Source organism: Malaclemys terrapin, chromosome 10, assembly GCF_027887155.1.
Source record: "Malaclemys terrapin pileata isolate rMalTer1 chromosome 10, rMalTer1.hap1, whole genome shotgun sequence".
In the NCBI taxonomy this organism is placed as follows: domain Eukaryota; kingdom Metazoa; phylum Chordata; order Testudines; family Emydidae; genus Malaclemys; species Malaclemys terrapin.
This window is the reverse complement of record NC_071514.1, coordinates 29,524,130-29,547,342: the sequence shown is the minus strand read 5'-3', so window position 1 is coordinate 29,547,342 and position 23,213 is coordinate 29,524,130. Positions and strand designations below refer to the sequence as shown.

At 42.4% G+C, this 23,213-nt stretch overlaps 1 protein-coding gene across 1 annotated transcript in view; it reads right to left on the bottom strand.

Annotated features, from left to right (window-relative positions):
- Nucleotides 1-1,164: 1,164 nt before the first annotated feature.
- Nucleotides 1,165-23,213, bottom strand: part of LOC128844460 (uncharacterized) — an 88,709-nt gene continuing 66,660 nt past the window's right edge. Inside the window, exon 4 of the mRNA XM_054042214.1 lies at nt 1,165-1,334. Within this exon, the coding sequence (XP_053898189.1) occupies nt 1,329-1,334 (6 nt within the window). The 3' untranslated portion in view covers nt 1,165-1,328. The remainder of the gene's footprint in view (nt 1,335-23,213) is intronic.

Here is a 23,213-nt window from a genome sequence, read left to right as displayed (position 1 = left end):
CCCCGGGTCTAGATAATACTTAGTCCTGCCATGAGTGCAGGGGACTGGACTAGAAGACTTCTCAAGGTCCCTTCCAGTCCTCTGATTCTATAATTATGACATCTTTGACATTTGACAAGTGTTTTACAACATTTCCAATATTTTGTTAAAAGTTATATAAAATAATGTATTATATGTTCAAGCATATTTTAATTAGTTTATGAGAAAAGAAAAAAGGTTTTAGTTAGTATTTCATTCTTTGAGTATCAAGGTAATTTTTTAAAAAACAATGTGAAATCATTAATTCTTCTAAGTTAATTAAAGGGCAGTGTTCCAAGGAATCAGGTTCTAAGACCCCTGTCTGGACATGCAGAGCTTTTCTCTGCTAATTCACCTTGATATCAAGTGCTTAAAATTTTGCACAGATTCAGAGTTATTTCTGTTGACTCATCCTGGCGTCTAGGGCTAGACTAGATGATTCCTCTTAGCTACAAACAGAGTGAAATCTTCATCCTGCTCCAGCCCCTTTACAGTATGTAAAAGGGCCAGAGTGGCATAACTGGACTGTGATGGAGTTTACAGACCCCACACAGACATTAACAGGGAATGAAGGAGCAGCACTGGGCCAAGAGGATCTCACCCTCAGCAGCTGCGGAGCATGCTCAAAATGGAAGATCTGCTCAAAAGGGAACAGTGATAGTCAAGCTGAGGGGAAAGTAAAGAGACTGTCTGAAGAGAGGAAGCCAGTTTTCAGCTTTTGGGGATAGAGTGATCCCTGGAGAAGGGTATGGACTATAGGTAAGACCCCAATTAGTAGGATGGGGGCCTGACCCTTTTCTCTTCCCCACTCCCAGCTGAGGGAGGGAACTGAACATTAGGAAGAGGGCCAGGGAATACCAACTGAGTCTCTGAGACTGATTGGGAACTCCCCACTAGAGGAAATAAGGGCTGCGACCAAGCCCCAAGCTAAAGAGAGAATGGGACTGGGGAGGTAGGAAGTAACCCAGGTGAGGCTGGTCAGGTGTGCCAGGAAGAGGCCTATCTCCCTTGGGCCCTGGGCCAGGACCTAGTGAAGAGGAAGGGCCCATATCCCCTTTCTACAGAATTTGGCTCTTCTTTGCAGAATGAGAAAAAAATACTCCCTAAAAAATAACAACATAGACAAAGTTAGGTGCTCTTCTTTATTATTGCATAGGTACAGTCTTCCCCTGATGTACTGTAGACCACCTTTTTGTTCCTGGTGCCTTCTCCTTTCACCCTGTTTATCATATTCATGCTTGTGTTCGGTGTATTCTTATGGTTATCTCCATGGTCTCTCCCATGTCTTTCTGTTTTATTGTTTTACATGGTTATTTCTGAAAAGTAAATAAAATTATTACAAAAAATCCCTTAAAATAGGGATTACACTTGTGTGTCAATGATCCTCTTAGTCTCTGCCATCTCACACTTGAGCAAATTGTATAGTAAACTTTTCAGCAATACTACATAATTCCTGAGCTCCCAGACACTGCATCAAGTTATAAAACTTAAAATCCACAAAGCATACTCCAGATCTGTTTCAGGCCTCCAGCATTTTTCAGTCACCTTGTCTTTGCGTAAAAGATCTTAACAACACATACATATAATCTTCTACAGTCACATTGCATCCGAAGAAGTGGGCTGTAGTCCACGAAAGCTTATGCTCTAATAAATTTGTTAGTCTCTAAGGTGCCACAAGTACTCCTGTTCTTCTTTTTGCAGATACAGTCTAACACGGCTGTTACTCTGAATACAGTCACATTGACTTTCCTGTGGCTTTTGTGACTTCCCTGTGTTGCTGAATCTTCTTTATAAGTGGACACACCAAGGCACCCTGAGTAGAGCGAAGTCTCCTGAATTCTTGTACTCTTTCCTGTTTTTCCTCTTAACCAGCAGGAAAATCACAGCCAGTTTCTAATCTTAAAACATTCTCTCAGCTCACTAGACATTTGGATTGTACATTTTTCAACACATCGGGTACATTTTGGGAGCAATCCCCATGTGCTACTGTATTCCTTCTCTGTGTGTGCCTTGATGCCTATTCAACGGGATTGAAAGTCAGGCCTAGAGGCCTTTTTCTGCCGATTGCATAGGCACTTACACTAATAATGTCTGATGACCTTTAACTTGCTATGGTGGCTATAAAACCACTAAGACCTCTTTAATTTTTAATGTGTGTCTCAGTGGATCATTTATTAAATGTCATGTCATTTTTATTTTGCTTTAGTATTTATATTAAGGTAGTTCCCTGGAGCACCAAGATCAGGGAGCATAAAAGCAACCAATTAGTGTACCTCCTCCTTGACATCTTCTAGTGCTGAGAGGGTCGTTCTGTCTCCTTTCTTATCCAATTCTTGGTTCTCCACTGGGACTGCCAGCAATTGTGGCAATGGTGGGCTTTATGAATGTGAACTTTGGTCAACAAGGAACTGGACTGAGACCACACCTTTTCTTTTTACATAGATCCAACAGCCGCGAGTAATGACTTTCAGTTGCTATAAATCTGAGGGTAGTTGTGTTTTCACTTATTCTGTAGCAACCCCATTGACTTCCTTGCACCAATGTAACTGAGAACGGAGTTTTCCCTCTGCTCTAGATTCACAGCAATGACCTTGAGGTAAAAAGCTCTCTGTCTTAGTATCAATCCCATGAGCCATCTGCAAGGGGAGGAGGGCAGATATTTTCTCAGAGGTGTTTTTTTGTTTTGTTTTAAACACACCTATTAAACTCAGATCCCTTGCCTCCTAGTTTCAGAGTAACAGCCGTGTTAGTCTGTATCCGCAAAAAAAAAAAAGTACTCCTGTTCTTCTTTTTGCCTCCTAGTGTAGTTACTCTCTTCTGGTATAGTTGCCAAGGTCTGAAGCGCTCCCTGAGTGATATTTCTCACAGGTGAAAGTGAGCTTTAGGCAGGCAGACTAGAGCATGCCTTCTCTCCCAGTTTGTTGCATCTCTATTTCCCTACCCCCTATTCCTATCCCATTAGTGGGACGCTGAACAGCCACCTCCCCTTTCACCTCTTCTGCTACTTCTTTCTTGTCAGCAGGGGAATGCTGAGTAGCCAAAGGAAAGGCCATCTGGGTGACTGCAATCCCAGCACCACATCAATTGCTGGCAATGAGAAGTAATTGCAGGGCAAACCCAGCTCAATGTATGCAGCTTCACTAGACGTGTGATATTTCAAAGGGGCTGCAGAAAAGTAAAGGGGCTGGGAGGAGGGCAAATTGAGTGCTATTCCCAATGTACTGCTCTGGATAAAATGATGGGAACTTGCATCTGAAGAAGTGAGGTTCTTACCCACGAAAGCTTATGCTCCCAGTACTTCTGTTAGTCTCAAAGGTGCCACAGGACCCTCTGTTGCCATTCACATGAGCTGGCATGTCAGGGTCCTTGCCCTTTTGGGTGTGCTTGAGCCCCTCTTGCTACCACCATGTGTGTGCCAGGATTTGGGGGGCCTCTGCCCATCTACAGGCATTGGCACCCGCTCCCTGCCCCCCTCATGTGAGCTAGGTTCTGTGCCCTTTTGTGAGGGTCTGAGGCCCCCTCTCATCCCCTCATGTGAGCAAGGATCTGGTAGGGGAGCAAAGAACAGGCATACTTCATACATATCAGACGCTCTAAAGCATTTGGGAAGAGGGTGGGAACACTCATTGTGATGAATGGAGCAATTCACATGTCTCAGAGCTATTGTCTTAGGTTTTATTCTTTGCCATGATGGTTCCCATTCATCTGAGAACATCACTCTGAAATGAATGGGCCCCTTGATACCTTTCAGAGACTCCTATGCTGGAGATAGAGCAAAAGACCCAGAGATCTGGGTACATACACAGGTGGGAAGAATGTGGGGCTGACAGGTACCTCTGCCCTATCCTTCCCACTCCCCATAACCCTTAAGCTTCCCTCACTTGAGCCCCCAACCTCTCCCCTCCCCTACCACCATCCCCACTTATTCCCTCCCCTAATGCTCCTCCCCTCACTGCAACCCCAAACCCCTCTCCCCCTATTTTCCCGTTCCTTCATCCCCAATAGCCCTTCCTTCCCAGGAAGCATTCACATGTCTAATTTTCTCTCCAAGGACTTTGATTACATTTGCGCAGAATAAAATTGCCACCCATTACTCACAAATTGTCACAACCACCAGCCACTCAGTTCAAACCCCTTTTTGTCTTAGGTGGAGGCTTGTGATTAATTTATCCTTAGTTATATTAATTGAAGGGTGAGTTCAGAGTTATCAGTCTCTACAAGATCAGTAATTTATCCAGTCAGATTTTAGAGCACTAACAAGAGTCAAGCTTTAAAGCATATAAAATGGCGAGAATGGAAACCCTATAGTCCTTTTTCTGCATTAGCTCATGTGTGCTGTAAATAATGTACATTTTCTTAAATACCATTCTTAATTTGGGTCCCACAAAGATTTAGTGGTTGCCATGTACTACCATGGGTAAAACTTGACAAATTGAGAACATTTTAATCCTCATCACATCAATAGCTTGATCTCTAGTTCTGAGCAAAAAAACACTAGAAACTTTTTGGAAAATGGCTGTGTTTTCTGGGCTTATATCTCCACAACCCCTCATTTCAAATGACCCCACATTTGGGTCACTAACCCTACCCTGCATCCTCCTGAGGCACACCGTATTTCAAAAGAATCTGACTAAGTATGTCGATTTTAGAGGCTTTAGAAAGGTTGACCTTTAAACAGAAGTCATGACATAAGCTTAACAATTGTGGTGTTGCAGCACCACCATAATATGAACAACAGAAGTTGCTGAGGGAAAACAACATCCAGAAGACAGCCTATTTAACTGTTACTGTAAAAGTCACTGTACCTACTGAATGAAGGAAAATATTAACAGACTGTGGTACTACGCCCCCATATTCTTCATAGAGATATTGTTATGATAAGATTATGGCATAACTACAGTGTATTTTATGCAAGATAAGTCATGTGAGATATCATTGGAAAGGTTATGATTTACTGAATATGATTATCCAATTTGTATGCATGTTTCATTTTTGTATCTGAAGTTAGGAATATTGTCTATGCATCTATTACAAACGTGTTTACACCTTGGGAACACCCCAAGACAGAATGCAATCAATCTAGATGGCTGGTTGAGAAGGGCCATTAGGGAAAACAATATGTCTTTGAAGATGCTAATCTCCCACCAGGAAGCCTTTCTGGGGACACTGCAAACAGCCTCTGTGAAATGGCTGCAGAGACATGTGACCAAATCATCTGGTACTGGACTCCATGATAATACTAGTATTTTTCCACTGACCAGGGGTGGGAATCAAACTGGGAAACAAACAATTCCCACCATATGCAAAATCTATTTAAGGCAAGGGAGTGACATCATAGGGGTTTATTCTTCATTGACTCGGCACCCAAGAAAGAGGACTGCTGGAAACACCTGAGAACAAAAAAGACTGGTCTAGAGGAGAAGGGGTGAGCTGAGGCTAGAGGGTGTCTGGCCTGTGAAAGGAACGTCTGGAGTTTTGAGCTGCAAGTAAATGCAGCTGGCCTTCAAGAATCTCTCCAATCTGCCTAAAACAACATTTAGGGTGAGAATTTGCTACTTATAACCAGTTACTTTAGTATATTAAGCTTAGATTGTGTGTTTGTTTTATTTGCTGGGTAATCTGCTTTGATCTATTTGCTATCCCTTATAATCACTTAAAATCTATCATTTGTAGTTAATAAACTTGTTTTTGTTTTGTCTAAAACCAGTGTGTGTGGAAATCATAACTTGGGGCCGAAATCCACACTGAGGGAGGGGGCAAATTTTATGAGCTTACGCTGTACATTCTCTGTGCAGTGCAAGGCAGTATAATTTTGGGTTTACACTCCAGAGTGGGGTGTGCACTTGAGTACTGGGCAGTTCCTTAGCTGAGCCTTCCCATGCAGAGCTGATCTCAGCATCTGTGTGTAAAGCTGCAGCTGGGTGTGTCTCTACCTGTGCTGGTAAAGTGCAGTCTGAAGCTTGTGGGAAGGCTTGGCAGGCTGCACAGCAATACAGTTTAAAAGGGAACCCAGTATTTGTGAAATGACAACTGTCATAGCAGCTGCCAGTGTAACACTGAAAATGAGAACAGTAGAGTGGATGATGCAGATGTGAATGAAAGTTGCCAGATGCTGCTGGCAATATCTGACTAGCTGCACATGGTGGAACAGCGGTGGAGGGTTTATGAAATGAGCATCATGTGATAGGATGGTATTGTGATGTGAATCTGGGATGATCAACAGTGGCTTTAGAACTTTTGGATGGAAAAGGCCGCATTCCTGGAGTTGTGTGCTCAGCTTGCCCCAAGCATCTAGTTCAGAGACCCCAAAATGAGAGCTGTTGTGACAGTGGAGAAATGGGTGATGATCGCGCTCCGAAAGCTTGCAACACCAGACTGGGTAGGTTGGCAATCAATTCAGTGCTGGAAAATCCATGGTGAGGCACTAGTCATCCCAGTATGCAAGGCCATCACACATGTCTTACTACACAAGCTTGTGACTACAGGTAATGTGCAAGAATAATAGATGTGTTCAGTTAAATAGGCTTCCTTAACTGAGGTAGGGCAATAGACAGGACATATCCTGATTCTGGCCCCCCACACCTGGCTTCTGAGTACATAATCAGAAAGGACACTTTCCCAAGGTTATGCAAGCATTGATGGATCACTGGGGACATTTACTGACAAAAGTAGTGGGTGATTTGGGAAGGTGCATGATGCTCACATATTTAGGAATACAGTACTTTTTGAAAGGTTGCAAGTAGGAGCATTTTTTCCTGGACCAATGGATTCACATTGGTGAGACTGCAAAGCCAATTATGATTCTAGCCAACCCTTTGTTTCCGTGGCTCATGAAGCTGTAGAATGGGCTCCTGGACAGCAGTGAGGAAAGATTTAACCAGCTCCTAAGCGGGTGCAGGATAACCATGGAGCATGCATTTGACAGATTAAAGGGACAGTGGACACATCTTATAACTAGGTTGGATCTCAGTAATTTGCTGGGCCAAAGACAAAATGTTAATATCAGGGTGGAGGAGAGAAGTGGAAAGATTTTCTGCTGTTTTTGAGCAGCCTGAAACAAGGGCAATTACACTGGTCTACAATTTTTGAGATGTCGTCTGCTTCAGAGATAAAATGTGCTATTTATTATGTATTTTGATGTGCTGAATTCAAATATGACAATTAAAACAACTGATTGGCTACTGTTTCTAAGATATTTAAGTTTTTACATTTTATGTCTATGTATATTGTGTAGATAGTAGAGTTTTAATCATAAATTGTAAACATAGGTCTTTTCATGTGTTTATGGTTGCTTTACATGATAATATTTCACTTGTCCTGTTTATGTAACACTTTAAAAATCAGCAAAAGGGTTATATAAATAAAATTTATTATGAAACAAAAGCAAAAAACTATTCTGTACATAGTTTAGTCCTATTCAGTGTCTACTCGGCGCTTCTTGGCTTGTCTCTTGTATTCATTAAATGGAGCATCTCTTGTCACTGTCCAGCAATAGTCTGCAAGCATTGATGGGCTCCATTTGCCCTGATAGCATTTCTCCATTATTGCAACGTCCCGGTGAAATCGCTCGCCGTGCTTGTCACTCACTGCTTCGCAGTTCGGTGGAAAAAAATCTAGATGAGAGTGCAAAAAATGTATCTTTAATGACATGTTGCAACCAAGGCTTTTGTATGCCTTGAGGAGGTTTTCCACCAACAACCTGTAGTTGTCTGCCTTGTTGTTTCTGAGAAAATTTATTGCCACTAACTGGAAGGCTTTCCATGCCGTCTTTTCCTTGCCACGCAGTGCATGGTCAAATGCATCATCTCGAAGAAGTTCACGAATCTGAGGACCAACAAAGACACCTTCCTTTATCTTAGCTTCACTTAACCTTGGAAATTTTCCACGGAGGTACTTGAAAGCTGCTTGTGTTTTGTCAATGGCCTTGACAAAGTTCTTCATCAGACCCAGCTTGATGTGTAAGGGTGGTAACAAAATCTTCCTTGATTCAACAAGTGGTGGATGCTGAACACTTTTCCTCCCAGGCTCCAATGACTGTCAGGACCGGAAGTTTCATCCTCTCCCTCTTCCTCATCTGACTCAAGTGAGAATGATTCTGGTGCATCAGGAACCGGCAGTCCTTCTCCGTGGGGTACTGGGCGTATAGCTGATGGAATGTTTGGATAATGCACAGTCCACTTTTTCTTCTTTGACACACCTTTCCCAACTGGAGGCACCATGCAGAAGTAACAATTGCTGGTATGATCTGTTGGCTCTCTCCAAATCATTTGCACTGCAAAAGGCATAGATTTCCTTTTCCTGTTCAACCACTGGCGAAGATTTGTTGCACAAGTGTTGCAGCATATGTGTGGGGCCCACCTCTTGTCCTGATCTCCAGTTTTGCAGCCAAAATATAGGTGATAGGCTTTCTTAACCATAGTGGTTATACTGCGCTTTTGTGATGCAAAAGTCACTTCACCACAAACATAGCAGAAATTATCTGCACTGTTCACACAAGGAATAACATGATGCAATTCATATCATGTATGAAGCAATACCAGCTTCAGATTGCATCATTCATTGTTTTGCCTAAAAAACAAGTACTGTCCAAACCCAGTCATAGATTTATTCATAGATCCAGTCAAAGATGTATTTTAGTCATTTCTGGTTTAAATTGAGATCCCTTCCCTTTATAACTCACTTATCCTCCGTCATTCCCAAGTCAAGGGTCGTATATTCTGACCCAATAGCATATCTTGAAAACTAGAGCCAATCAACAATTTTAAGCATCATTTTCGTTCTCATTGACCCAGAATTAGTAAAGTTTGACTACATTTATTTCAGAAGCATTTTGGCTGTAGAGCAGTGTTACCAGAGGCCATCAAGGCATGGTATGGCTGAGGGAAACCTTAAGTATACACACTAACAGTTTGCCATAGTCAGACAGCAAGCTGGCCAGGTTATGAATTATGAATTTATTAATCTGATGAGGTGTTATTGATTTGGGGGTTTACATTTCCGTATTGTAAGACAAAAAATCAATCATGGTTTTCACAAAATAGAACTTTATTGTGCAGTAATATGTAATACACTGCTTAAAAAAAAGAGTGCCAGGTACTGGCTGCTCTGGGCTGCATCATAGGTCAATGTATATGTACTCATAGCAGTTCTTATTGTCCTGAGTTGAGTGAAAGGGATATGCTTGCAGGGCATGCTGGCACCTTTAAGGGGTGTGTGTGCCCTTGAAACAGGAATTGCCCATGCAGTGTAATGGCTGATGGGGTACAGGCCTTTGGACATTCTGCTCCATACTGCTTTGCAGCATCTGAATTTGTTGCCTGAGGAGTTGCATGCAGGGCCGGTGCAACCTATTAGGTGACCTAGGCAGTCGTCTAGGGTGCTAGCATTTGGGGGGCGGCATTTTCTTTGGCGGCGACCGTGGTGGCTAGATCTTCGACTGCCCGGTCATCATCGGCATTTAGGCGGAGGGAGCTGGGGCAGAGGGGCGCGGGGAGGGCCACCTGCACCAAGTAGGGGGGGGGGGGCAGCACGCAGGGGAACTCCCCGCCCCAGCTCCTCTGCTCCGCCTCCTCCCCTGAGCACGCCGCCCCGCTCTGCTTCTCTCCCTCCCAGGCTTGAGGCGCCAAACAGCTGATTGGCGCCGCAAGCCTGGGAGGTGGGAGAAGTGGAGCAGCAACGGCGTGCTTGGGGAGGAGGCGGAGCAGAGGTGAGCTGGGGTGGGGAGCTGCCACACAGCTCCGGGCGAGGGGGGGAGCTGCCACGGGGGGCGCCTCAGGGCGGAGGGGGGGTGGGGAGCTGCTGTGGGGGGGTGCCTCAGGGCAGGGGGTGGGTGGGGAGCTGTCACAGGGCTCGGGGAGGGGGCGGAGCAGAGGTGAGCTGGGGTGGGGACCTGCCACAGGGCTCAGGGAGGGGGGAGGGCGCAAGGTGCAAGTTTCGCCTAGGGCGCGAAACATCCTTGCAACGGCCCTGGTTGTATGATGTCTTGGTGCATTTCTAAATTCTCCTTCTGCCTTTCTCCAGCATGTGTTTTCCTCCCACCCACCCACTTTCTCTGGTCACACAGGCTCTGGACTCAGAACTCTTGAGCAGTTCCAAAAACCATGGTCCTCCCTTGTCTTTCCCCTACCTCTTCTCATTGTGGCCAGTCTTTCAGCAGGTGTGAAGGAAGTGGCCCTCAAGGATACCCCAGATGAGGTCACTGATACATAACCAGATAAACATTGCAAGATTTTAAGGTGTTAGCAGACATCAAAAGATTAAAACAACAAGGAGTCCGGTGGCACCATAAAGACTAACTTTAAGGTGCCACCGGACTCCTTGTTGTTTCTGTGGATACAGACTAACACGGCTACCCCTTGATACTTGACACCAAATCAAAAGATTAGTGTCACAAATCCCTGTACAGATCCACATAAAAATATATATAGGGTCACACTTAATATTGCTTGCTTCAGGGCTGTCGAACACCACACACCATGTTAAGTATATTGGGGTACTTTTCAAATCCTCTGGCCATGAGGTGATGGGGGTCCCAGGATGTATATGAATAGTATACTAAAGAATGCTAACCTTATCAGAGGCAGTGGTGATCCTGGCAGATTTATTGTGCATGAAGGTGCCAAAGGCCTAGAGAAGGCTGCTGCTCAAGACAGCTCACGGTCACCTCTGCCCATATACTGTTTTTTGGACTAGAAAACCGGCATCTGGTCAATTTATAGTGGTATTTCTGCAAAATCATGTAGGTCGAATGCCCTGGATTTCTTGTAAGCATTCTTTTGTATTTTTGATGTATTTAATTTGAATGATCAGGTACTGGTTTAGGTGTATTTTACTTCCAGTTTTGAATGCAATCAAATATATTGGCATTATATTATTTTACTAGAACTTGTTTTCTGCCTAAAAACATTTTTACTTTGAATGCATCAAAAGCTGCTCATAGACTCATAGACTTTAAGGTCAGAAGGGACCATTATGATCATCTGGTCTGACCCCCTGCATGCTGCAGGCCATAAAACCGTCCCTACCCCTTCCCTGGACTCTGCTGTTGAAGTCCCCAATCCTGTTTTTAGTGACTTCAATCGGCAGAGACCCTCCTGCTAGAGATCCCTGCCCCATGCTGCGGAGGAAGGCGAAAAACCTCCAGAGGCTCAGCCAATCTGCCCTGGAGGAAAATTCCTTCCCGACCCTAAATGTGGCGATCAGTAAGACCCCGAGCATATAGGCAAGAGTCTCCAGCCCGACCCCATTAGCCATTATACTATTTACCCACCATTGCTTGGCTTTCCTTGACTACTATGTTTTACCATTAAACCATTCCCTCCATAAACTTATCTAACTTTATCTTAAAACCAGACAGGTCCGTCGCCCTCACCGTTTCCCTCGGTAGGCCGTTCCAATATTTCACCCCTCTGACGGTCAGAAACCTTCGTCTAATTTCAAGTCTGAACTTCCCCACGGCCAGTTTGTATCCATTCGTTCTGGTATCCACGTTAGTACTAAGCTGGAATAATTCTTCTCCCTCCCTTGTATTAATCCCTCTAATATATTTAAAGATAGCAATCATATCCCCTCTCAGCCTTCGCTTTGTCAGACTAAACAACCCAAGCTCCTCTAGTCTCCTTTCGTACGACAGCTTTTCCATTCCTCTGATCATCCTAGTGGCCCTTCTCTGCACCCGTTCCAGTTTGAGTTCATCTTTTTTAAACATGGGAGACCAGAACTGCACACAGTACTCCAGTACTGCAAAAGTATGTATTTGAGTATGCCTTTTGGTTGCTTAAAATATATTTTGTTGTATTTTGATAATTACTGCAAGCACGTTCTTAAAATAAACTTTTCTACTTTAAACAGAATTCCCTTTTTCTGTGGCCAGGCATAGTTGGCATGATTTTAAGAAGGTGAAGTGTGGAAAGTATCAGAGTCTCTGAAGAATTTTTTTAAAAAAGCTGTGCATTAATTGGGGCATTAAATTATACCTACCTGAGTCTCCTTCCCCTTCCTCAGTGGGCTCTCTCTTTCGGTTTGGCTGGGTATTAAAGACCTCCTGGAGATGGGCTCTGCATCCTCCATGTCCCACTCCTCAACGAACTCTTATTCACGTGCAGTTCTGGGATGCCTTCCTCCACATGCCACGGATGGTGATGGGGTCCCCACTCTCAGTATGGCAGTGAGCGCCACATAGTGGTGAACAGAAGTAGCAACCCTGGGAGACAGTGCCAGATGTTTTGTTGACCTCCTTTGGCTTCTGGCAGGACTGTTGCAGTTCCTTCCATTTTGCCTGACATTGGAACTTGTCCCTGTTGCACCCAGTTTCTGCATCTCCTCTACAATATCTAAATAAACAACTTTATTCCTGCAGGAATTCCACAACTGTGCTTGCACTTCTCCTTCCCCTCACTGGCTGAGGAAATCCAGGACTTCTTTCCTAGACCAGGTTGCACCATGAGGTTTAGCTGGACTTTTAGCTGTAGCTCTACATGGAGCCATATCTGTGGGCTCATAAAGATGGGCTCATATAGTTGGGCCAGCAGGTAAAAAAGCATCTCCAAATGTTGCTGGAGATTTTAAGAGGTGGGTGGACTTCCATTCACTGTGACCACTGGGCAGTATAGTTCAAAAATTCAATCAGAGCAATCAATGTTGTGGGTGTAGTGGCATTACAGGATTGTTGCTGGAGGACTGTTTGTACTGATATAGGTAAAACATTATCCACACAAGCACGACAGCATTGGAAGAGTGCCAGCAGAATACTTATGTTGCTTGGGGAGGTGGTTTAATTTGACTAGCAGAAGTTCAGGATATTGTTGGCAGGACTCAAAACAGTATGGACATATGTCAGGCTGCGCTGATTGAAGGCAAGTTTTATCAATAAAACTTTGTGGCACAGACCAGGCCTATATATGTGCCTGGGTAGTTGGATTGTATCAGCCAACCTTCAATATACCTGATGAGGTTTAAAGAGGTACTGTGTAGTTAATTAGGACCTCATCCTATCTTATCTCCCCCTACTTATGGGACAGTGGAGAAAGTCTTCAGCAGTGTGTTGAAATAAATATAATCCAGCCCCATGAGAGCAGAAAGGAAGAATCCCATTTTGAGGGTATTTGATAGTCATTTAGCTAGAGTATCATATCTCCATCAGAGTAACTAGTACCATTCATCTTATGGAATATTTTGATTAATATTTCCTTTTTATACTTTAAGGAACTAGCCTCAAAGGTCTTTTTCATGAGGACTAATATTGCATTTCAAGATCTAGCCATTTTGCTTTCCATGTTTTCTCTCGTGTTCTTTGATTAAATACCTCTTTGGGCTTATCAAATATAAATTGTATCAGACTTCACCATTTGTAGAAATTCTGTCAGCATGGTTTCCAAAAAAACCTATGTATGTTTCTTTGATTTTTGGAAGAAGGTTAAAAATCTCCAAAAAGGACTCTCTGCTGAGCTGCCAGCCTGATATAGGGGTTGCTGGGTCAGAATATCAGTAAATAGAGATCGTATAATGCCACAACTTGGGGAAGACTGATTGTCCACTAAAAAGCCCAGAAAACACTTAGCAAAGGAAATAGCAGGTAAATCTTTTCACATAATTTATTACACTAATTTCTTTCACTTTTTTTTTTTTTTTTTTTTTAAATGGAGATATCCCATCTCCTAGAATTGGAAGGGACCTTGAAAGGTCATCGAGTCCAGCCCCCTGCCTTCACTAGCAGGACCAAGTACTGATTTTTCCCCAGATCCCTAAGTGGCCCCCTCAAGGATTGAACTCTCAACCCTGGGTTTTTAGCAGGCCAATGATCAAACCCCTGAGCTATCCCTCCCCCCACTTGGGTGGATGGGAATAATTTAAGACCCAACTCCATTTTTCTATCCACCAACTCCAAATTCCCCATGCTGCACAACCTACCCTTGCCTAAGAAGGGCTCAATGCATTTTTTCCAAAGTTCATTAACACTGCTGAGTGTTGACCAGGGGACCATGTGAAATGCTGCAGTTTGACACACATTCATCTTCTCTAGAGAGTCAAAAAATGTTCAGATTTCTTGACTGAAAAATAATTTATTTTCCTGCAAAAATGTCTTTTTTTTAAAAAACAAAACAAAACAGCTCTATTTTCCTTTTCTTCTCTTTTGCTTTGGGGCTGAATGCACTACCATTTTACAGATGCTTCTTTCTTTTTTACTCACACATAATTAACAGATTTCTGTGGATTGGCTTATATTAACTCACTGAGTAAGACACATTTCGGGACAGAAACATCTAGCCAGTGTTCACAAGTAGACAACTCACATGCGTTTCTATACTAAAAAGTAGTATTAAAAGAACCTTTTAATTAATCTCTCATGAGTTCTGATTTCCAAGAACTAAAGGAGTGGTTCCAGTATGGCCAAAACAGTTCTCAGAAGTGAATGCCAAATAGAATATTAAGACAGACATACTACTAGAATTTTCACTGGATAATTTTCACTGACACTTATTTGCTATTTTTAAACACAAGGCTGTGAGCCTATACCAGGAATTGCCCCTGCCATTGTTTCCTCATATATAAAACAGTCCATCTTTTTTAACACAATGGTGGAAGAAAAGAAAGTAATCTACCTGTAAAAGAAAAATATAACCATTCTGCACGGCAAATTAAAACTATGGCCTCTGGCATGAGATATACATAGGTTTGGGTTTGGCTCAAAAAATAAAATACATTTACACACATTTAATTATAAACTCCTATAGGCATTTACTATATGTTTGTACAGCAGGTAGCATGAAGGTCCCAACCTGGTTTATGCTTCTAAGCAGTATCGCAATACAAATAAAAAGTGTAGGGAAAAATCTGCTTCCAAGAGCAGAAGAAACTGAAATTGTGGCATTGCATTTCTTTATACATTGGGCAAGAAACCTTATTTTTCAAAGTAAAAATACTAGATTAGTAAGACTAACAGAAACTGAAGAATAACAGATAAAGCACTAGTTTTCAAGATGCTTATATTTAAGTGAAGGAGAAGTGTGTCCATTTTTTTACAAGCTGATCTGTGAGTGGCTATAAACAGACCCTTGTTCTGGAATTAAAATATTTGAGGCTAGACCCTCAGCTGCATGAGGCAGGGAAGCAATGGTGGCTCTCCATCTTCTGTTTCTCTTGATCATGGGGCTAGCCAAGGGATGACCCAATCCCCACTATACATCAGAGTAGCCACAGCCCTGTGGTCCCAGTTTTATGCCACCAGAAGAATCCCCTGTGTCTTTAAGATTCCCCTTTATCTTAAGGTCAGCTTTAAGTCCCCTTTACGTTGTTGAACTGGTGCAAAGGAGTCTTGACCAGAACCAGGAATCTGATCCTTTGATTCAAATAGTTCAAGTTATAATGAAAGAGAGGCACATTTTTCTCTAGCTTATGGCGCTGGCTAATTATCTTTCTGTTCTGCTACTTTATAAAGACTGATAATCTCAGACTGAAAAAAAGAGGGCTTCCACAAACTGTTCTCACTGAGGCTATGCTTAAACCCCATGCACCCACATATGCATGTGCTCCCACAGCAAAGGGATGAATGTCTGGGGAGTCCATTCATTTATTTTTTCATTCAATCATATCATCACCTAGCAAATTTATATTAAGGGCACATCTCTGGAAATGTTAATACTTAGTTCTTCAAAATATAGGGTAAAATCCATGTACAATGCCTACAAACCTATTAAATCCCACTTAAACTCCCAAGGATAAGGTTAAAATGGAACTTAAGTGCTCAGGCTTTGTGCTGGTTGTTAGCACACAGGTAAATTCTACTCATAGTGACTGTACCCAGTGTTCAATTTGTGTAATCTGAAGTGAGGGTGAAGACTCTGTGGAGGAACAGGTTAGAACCTCCTCCTAAACAAAACAAAACACACACACAAATATTTGGTGCAATCTGGTGTACGCCAAAGGAAAAAAAATGCTCTTCAAAGTATTTTAATTAGCCCCAGGATTAAGTAATTGCTATCAGAGTAATTTAGCAGTGACCAGAAGCAGAGTGCATGACTTAAAAGACAGGGAAATCACCCCAATCCTGCATTCAAATGGTGATGAAATTTTAACAACAGGCTCTTATTAACACCCTTGTAACAAAGCTATTCCAATAGTACATTGTAAAATAGTGATAAATTTTAAAAAAGCCCTAAATGAAAAATTTCTATTTCTAAATATAAAGTGTAAGGTCCTCAAAGAAAGATCCATGTCTTCTTGTGTATTTGTACAGCACTTAGCTTGTGGTCTCAGTTTAAGAGAGAGTGAATGTGTGTAGATGAGGATGTAAATATTGTAAGTGAAGGAATACTGTAAGCTAGAAGGCTATACGATCACATGAAAGGAATCTGATATTATATAATATAAAGAGAGCATACATGATGGCCTAGATCTTTTTTGACATTTTTCTTCATGAGTAAGGAGAGACCTGACAACTCACCCACAGATATGCAAACAGCATGATGGCACTGAAGTAATCAGCCAGATACTATTTGAAATATTTCCATTCACTCCAACAGAGTCCCTGCAGCTCCAATTTCAAATATGGTTGTTGCTTATGAGAACAGCGAGAATAGTTTCTAATGTGTACAATTGTATCTACTCAAAAGTACATTTCGAAATCAAATGAAATGGAAATCCTATAGGTGGTGTAATCATTATTAAGGAGTTAGTGTCTGCTGTAGATTTAAAATGGCATTCTAAACCTATTCAGGGACTTAACCTTAATGTTTATTTTAAACAAGGAACCGCCACATTTAATTTGTTCCTCTTTACTTAACATTACAGAACATAGGCATTTCTGAGAAATATATTTGAAGGGTTTCCACTAATACAACTGTGATGATATTCTGATTATAATAATGGGAAGAAAGTCAGTCACAATTTGAAACTTAGCAAATTAAATTAGTTCTTCACTTGTGGTTCACGTCCTCAGATTAAACTTCAGTTTCACACAGTGAGCATGGAGTCTGAGACCTAACAGTCTGCCTCGATATCTAAATATCACTTTTTAATCAAAAGGCAACATGGGAGAAGTGAAAAACATTGAAAATATTCTCCTCTTTCCCATCAGTGCTGAAAGAGAGATACCTTGGAACAGAGGTCAGTAATATTTTGCCCTTTCAGTCAAACTGGCAGAAAGAACTGATGTGCCAGACAAAGCATATTTTATATTTCAAAGTTGCCCCAGCAATATCAGTATAAGAGAATTAAGTGATTTCCACCCCCGCCCGAAATTTAATGCTACTAATTGTATGTGTTAAATAATAGCAATAATAAATATTGTCTTTGAAACAGTTTTTCCATTCAATGGACTAGTCAAATATGAAAAAAAGCTCTAAAATATTTTTATTTCACTTAATGTAAAATGTGCTAATAGTTGGTAAGAATTATAGTTAGATGGGAGAGATTCATCTTAGTTATCTTAGATAATCAGAGTACATTAAAACTGCTTTATCATAAGGGACTGATGCAGAATAAATCTGGATATCAGTAGATGAAAACATTATCCTACTGAATTATTTCACTTGCAGCAAATGTCTTGCTGTACTGTACTATAATTTTGTGAAGCATGTATGAGCTACTACAGAGGGTCTAATTCTCAGAAACAGCTGCATAATGACTACACTGCCATGAACAATAACAAATTAAGGGCATCTACAGTAGTCCATCTGGGGTAGTGAGTATTCCCTTCCACTTATACAAAGGCAAGACTAAAATAATTGCAGGAATGTCATTCCTCTTATGCCTTAGTCCTGGGAAAAGACTGAAAAGGATTTAATTTATATTCTAATTCATGCATTCTGAATGATTTCCCAGATATTTACATGAGTGAATTATTTTTTCCTGATGTAGTTATAATCTTAAAGTACCTAAAAAACTGAACTATTCTAGTTAAAAATTAAACCAAACTAAATAAATTGTATCACCCCACAAGCCATTTTATCCAAAGCTTTAACAGAAGGAAAAGTATTGGCTACAGAAAAATATAATAAAGATTGCAATAAATTCATGTTTTTCAATAAAGTCCAGAAAACCATACAGCATATTATGCAGTGAGCTAGCTAACAGCACAGTCTGCTGCTTGTATTATTTTATTTCTTCACTGCTGATTTTATTTACAACTGTAATAACAGCAATGATTTGGGGATAATAACATTTTCAAACAAGGGAGTGATTTTTCAGTGATTTATCCTAAATTTAAAAAACTGAACAGAGATTAGAATAGTGACATAAGGCTCTCATCATATGCTTCTATGGAAGTTAATAAGAAGCAAGACCTAAAAACCCTCAAAGCATCACTACACATAATAAAGAGAGTGAAATTCATAATATAGGCAGCAACAAAGCATAAGACATCCATCCACCCCCACACACAGCATTCTGGGTTAATCTTCTGGTTTTGACCACAGTAGTATAGTCAGCATAGGCAGCAGCAAGAGGAATTCACAGCTCTTCCATTTTCTCTATGTGAGATCTTACAGTAAAAGTAGGCTTGGCAGAATTAGATTTTTTTAAATAATGTTGACAAATAATATTAATGTTTATTTAAGCATTTTGTCAATGTTATCACTTTAAATTTACACAGTTGTGGGACATTATGGGGGGGTCAGACAATAGGGAGAGTCAGACAGTTATTTAATGACAGCAGATGTTGAGATTTAAAAAAGTTAAAGCTTTATAACTGTTAAAACACAAATTGCCAATATTACATCAAAATATACAAATTAAATATCCTTAAATCAAAGGAAGTTCTCAAGCAGCATTTTTCTTACTTTGCCTATCTGTAAATGTTTATTATTATTTTTTATAAATTTGTGTAGGTATGGTGAAATAGGCATTTACCTACGAACATTTACTAATAAAAATCTAATTCTTCCAAGCCTAACTAAAAAAGAGAAAAGGGGAACTGTACTTTGTCCATAAGCTGAAATTTCACTGATTACATTTTTAAAAAAAGACAAAACCCCCAATCTCCCTTCCCAATCCTCCCCCCCCCCCAACATCCTCTGTTGATTTCCTGTTCCTAAAGTGGATTGTCCACAACGTAGCAAATGCGTTCAAAACCACAATGTTTACTAGAGAACTAAAATGTAAAATAATGAAAACTGTATGTGATCTTCATGTTCAATTGTGATGCTGTCTAAACATTCTCTGTTGTCATGACATCACCTCATTCACCTGATGTAAGATTACAAATATTTCTTACGGTAACATTTATCAATTATACAATTATTTAAAATACAACACAATTCAGAGTGCATTTGCAATGAATTACAAAGAGCAAATGACGTTATTTATGTGTACTACCTATTAATAATAATACTCATTATTGAAAATGCAAGAATCAATTAAGCAGTCCTAGTGTATTTAGATCTCTACTCAGAGCACTTAAGCACAATCTTAACTTTAAGCAAATTGATTTAAGCATGTGTTTAAAGTTAAGCACATGCTTAAATGATTTGCTGAATTGGGATCTTGAGGCTTAAATAATCAAAACCTTTCATTTTCTTCTTAGCCTCTTAAAATACTTATAACACAACCCCTAACCAGGTGATGTATCATGGCTCCCACGTTCTATTAATTCAATAGTAATCAACTACATACAAGATTTTCAATATGGCTAATGCCAATAGTATAATTAAAATATACTGCCTATTACCAATAATCTTATTTCTGTAATTGCATGAATCATAAAACAACCAGAGCATAAACATACCAACAGATCACAATCTCCTAATTAAATCAGACTCATGATGAGTAACAGATGGTGCTGAAAATAAATCACTTACATTTATATCATTCACAAAAAAGCACATTAGTGTGTCAGTATTCAAATGACAATAAAAATTCTTTAGCTCTCCAGTACTAATGACTTAAGAACCATACAATACAGTGCAGAATCCAGAATCACTTATATCAGTAGCAGAATTCCTATTGACTTCAGTAGATTCAGGACTCTGTCCGCAATGGCCCCAAATCTCAGGGCCTTGAGGACCTCGAACTTCAATAGGTTCTAGAGACCTCTCCAGGTTTAGGCAATTGTTTGTGAAACAAATATCCAAAAGGTATCCTCTTCAATATGACTTTTCACTATAAACAGGTAATTGTATTAGCAGGATTTTTCAAAGGTGCCTGACTTTCATTAGTTGAACACCCAACTCCCTTATGCCCGGTTGGAAATTTAAGCCATTTTTCCCGTTATGTAACAGATATGTTGGTATATCTGAATCAGAACATAACTGCTGAATACAATCAATGCAAATGCTATTACTTGGCTTATGTTAATTGATTATTAACTTACCATAATTTTTAAAATGCAAAAATATGGCAAAAGGAAACAATGTAAAGTTTTAATACAGTATATTTATATTCTTTTTATACAGCTTTGTGATGGAGCATACCAGACCCTCTGAGGCCCCCTGCTGGAGGGTTTGTGGCCCTGACACACTCTGCCCCAGAAAAGGGCAGTGGAGAGAGTCCTCCAAGATCCCTAGAGTGGCTGAGTGGGACACAGCCAATCAGGGCCCAGCAGGTCACTATAAGAAGAGCTGCAGGGCCAGAGTAAGATCAGTTTCTTGCTGGAGCTGGAGGAGTGTGGATGGTGTGTGGCTGGCTGAGGGAGCTGCAGGGCAGGGTAGCACTGTGCTGCGCTGCCAGAAGCCAAGGAGAGTGAGCAGGAGCCTAAGCTGGTTGCTGGGACTCCATCAAGACAAGCCCCTTAGGAAGGGTGAAGAGAGCATGGGGAAGTAGCCCAGGGAATTAGAGTAGTATGATGCTACTTAGCTAAAGGGACACAGCGGACAGATGCTATCTACAGGGTCCCTGGGCTGGGACCTGGAGTAGTGGGTGGACCTGGGTCCCCCTCCCACTCCCATTGCCACTGGGGGAAGTGGCCTGGACATTGAGGTACCCCAGAGGGAGAGCTGAACTGCCGTGGCCCAGCTGGAGAGCTGTGGCCAGAAAGGCCCTAAGAGGGTAAAGATACTATCTCTGGGGAGGGAGTCCTGGGGCACTGCTCTATCCTGGAGAAGGGACAACTTGAGGGAGATGTTACAGATGGCAATGAGAAAAAACCCTTTTGGACTTGAACCCCAGAAAACCTTTTGATTTTCTCTGACAGTGTGTGACTTGGCCAGAAGGCCGAGAGAGAGAGTGTGCAGGCACACACACTCAGCCAAGGGAGGGGTATTTGTGAGAGTTGAGTGTGCCCTGTTACACTAAGCGGGGATTTGGGATTGACCCTTGAAACAAGGCGAGAATGGAGGCATTGGTAAGTCTGCTTGCCCAGCATCAGCACAGCTTTATTGAAACCCACAGGGCACTAGTTGAAGCACAGCATGAAGTGCAGCGGGCTGCTCAACAACAGCAGGCTGCACTCCTGGAGGTGCTTCAGCTCAAGCAACACCAGGAGCAGCAATTCCAGGAGGCATTGTTGCAGCGACTAACTAGCTCAGGCTCCTCAAACCAGTTGAACTCTGGGTCTGGGATACCACTGGCCAAACTGGGGCCACATCATGATCCAGAGGCCTACTTAGTCACCTTTGAGCAGGTAGACACAACTGCTACTTGGGATAAAGACACCTGGGCCACACACCTGGCCCCGGTCCTGTCCGGGGAAGCTCAGGTGGCTTACTGGGCTCTAGAAGACGAAGTGGTGAGTTACTCGACCACCTGGGTTCCCAGAAACCTACTGGTGAAGGTTCTGCTCAGAGCTTTTTGCCTCAGGGGCTTGCCCCTGGGCCATAGCCCTATGCCTTGAAACTGGGCCACCCGATGGCTATGCCCTGCGGTCCGCACGACTGTGGAACTCATAGATGCGATAGTCTTGCAGCAGTACCGAGACACATTGCCAATGTAAATTCAAACTTGGACTTGGTGGCATAAGCCCTGACTTACTTGCTCACTACCTAATCTGACAAAAATACCCCGCCAAGGTCTGACAACTGGCAGGCCCAGGGTTCAGAGGACCCTAGCCATTGCCAAAGAGGGCACCCAAACCGACTCAGGAGGAAAGTCCCTCTGGATTCAGGCGCGGAGCACTGCTCATCATTAGAGCTCCGTATCTGTCATGATGAGGCCTCCATGACTTCTGCAGGGGCCAGGGTGGCTGACCCCACAGCCGCCTAAGCAGCTGGTTCCAGGGCCAGCTGCTCAGGTGGCCACCAGGACAGCCACACCAGCTGCTGCTGGAGTGGCCCGGGGACAACCATAGCAGCTGCTGCTCCGGCGGCCCCCAGCAGCAGTCCCTGGCCAGAGCAGCTGTGGTCCATGGCCCTGGGCAGCTGGTGCCACTAGCCCCAAGCAGTCCCCCCAAGCAGGGTCCCCTGACTCTCCAGCGCCCTCCCACCCCTAGATTTAATCACAGGTATTTTTTGAGTAAAAGGCATGGACAAGTCACAGGCCATGAATTATTGTTTATTGCCAATGACCTGTCCATGACTTAATTACTAAAAATACCGGCTACTAAATCATAGCCTTAGTCTTGATGGATGCCTGCCCTCCCATCCTAGAGCTGCACCCCAGAAGCCCCAAAGAGATAGTCAGCCAGACCCTATTAGAGTCCTGTTGGTATGCTTTTGCTGTGGGAGGCCAGGACACTTCAGCTGGTCCTGTCCCATCATGGAATGTGATTTTCTTTGACTGTGGGGTCACAGAAACATGTAGCAGCTCTGAGCCCAGGCTCAACCAGCAGTATAAGGCCTATGTGACCCAAGTCACTGGCAGAGGGTATACCAAGCCCAGCTGGTAGACTCAGGGTACTCCCAAACCCTGGTTTGAGAGTCCCCGCTCAGCCTTAGCAACCTCCTATATGACTGTCCCTTCAAGGTGACATATGTGCATGGGAATGTCCACTCCTACCCCACAGCTTGGGTACAACTGAAGGTGGGTGAGCATAAAGCAAAAATTCACGTTGACATGACAGAACACCTTCCCTGGAAGGTTATAATTGGGAGAAACTGGCAACAGTTCCCCCTGCTTGCTCCTCCCCCAATCAGGTCCTCCTACTCCAGATGAAACAATACCCCAACAGCTAGATACAATATTTCTAGTACTAAAATCTGACCTTTTGGAGGAATCTGCCCAAATCCAGAGGATTAGTAAATTTCGAAGGCAACACTGAGAAGGGAGGGCCTGGTTACAGACCCATTTGGCCAGGGAGACTGAACTAGGGGAACCATCTCAGCAGATGG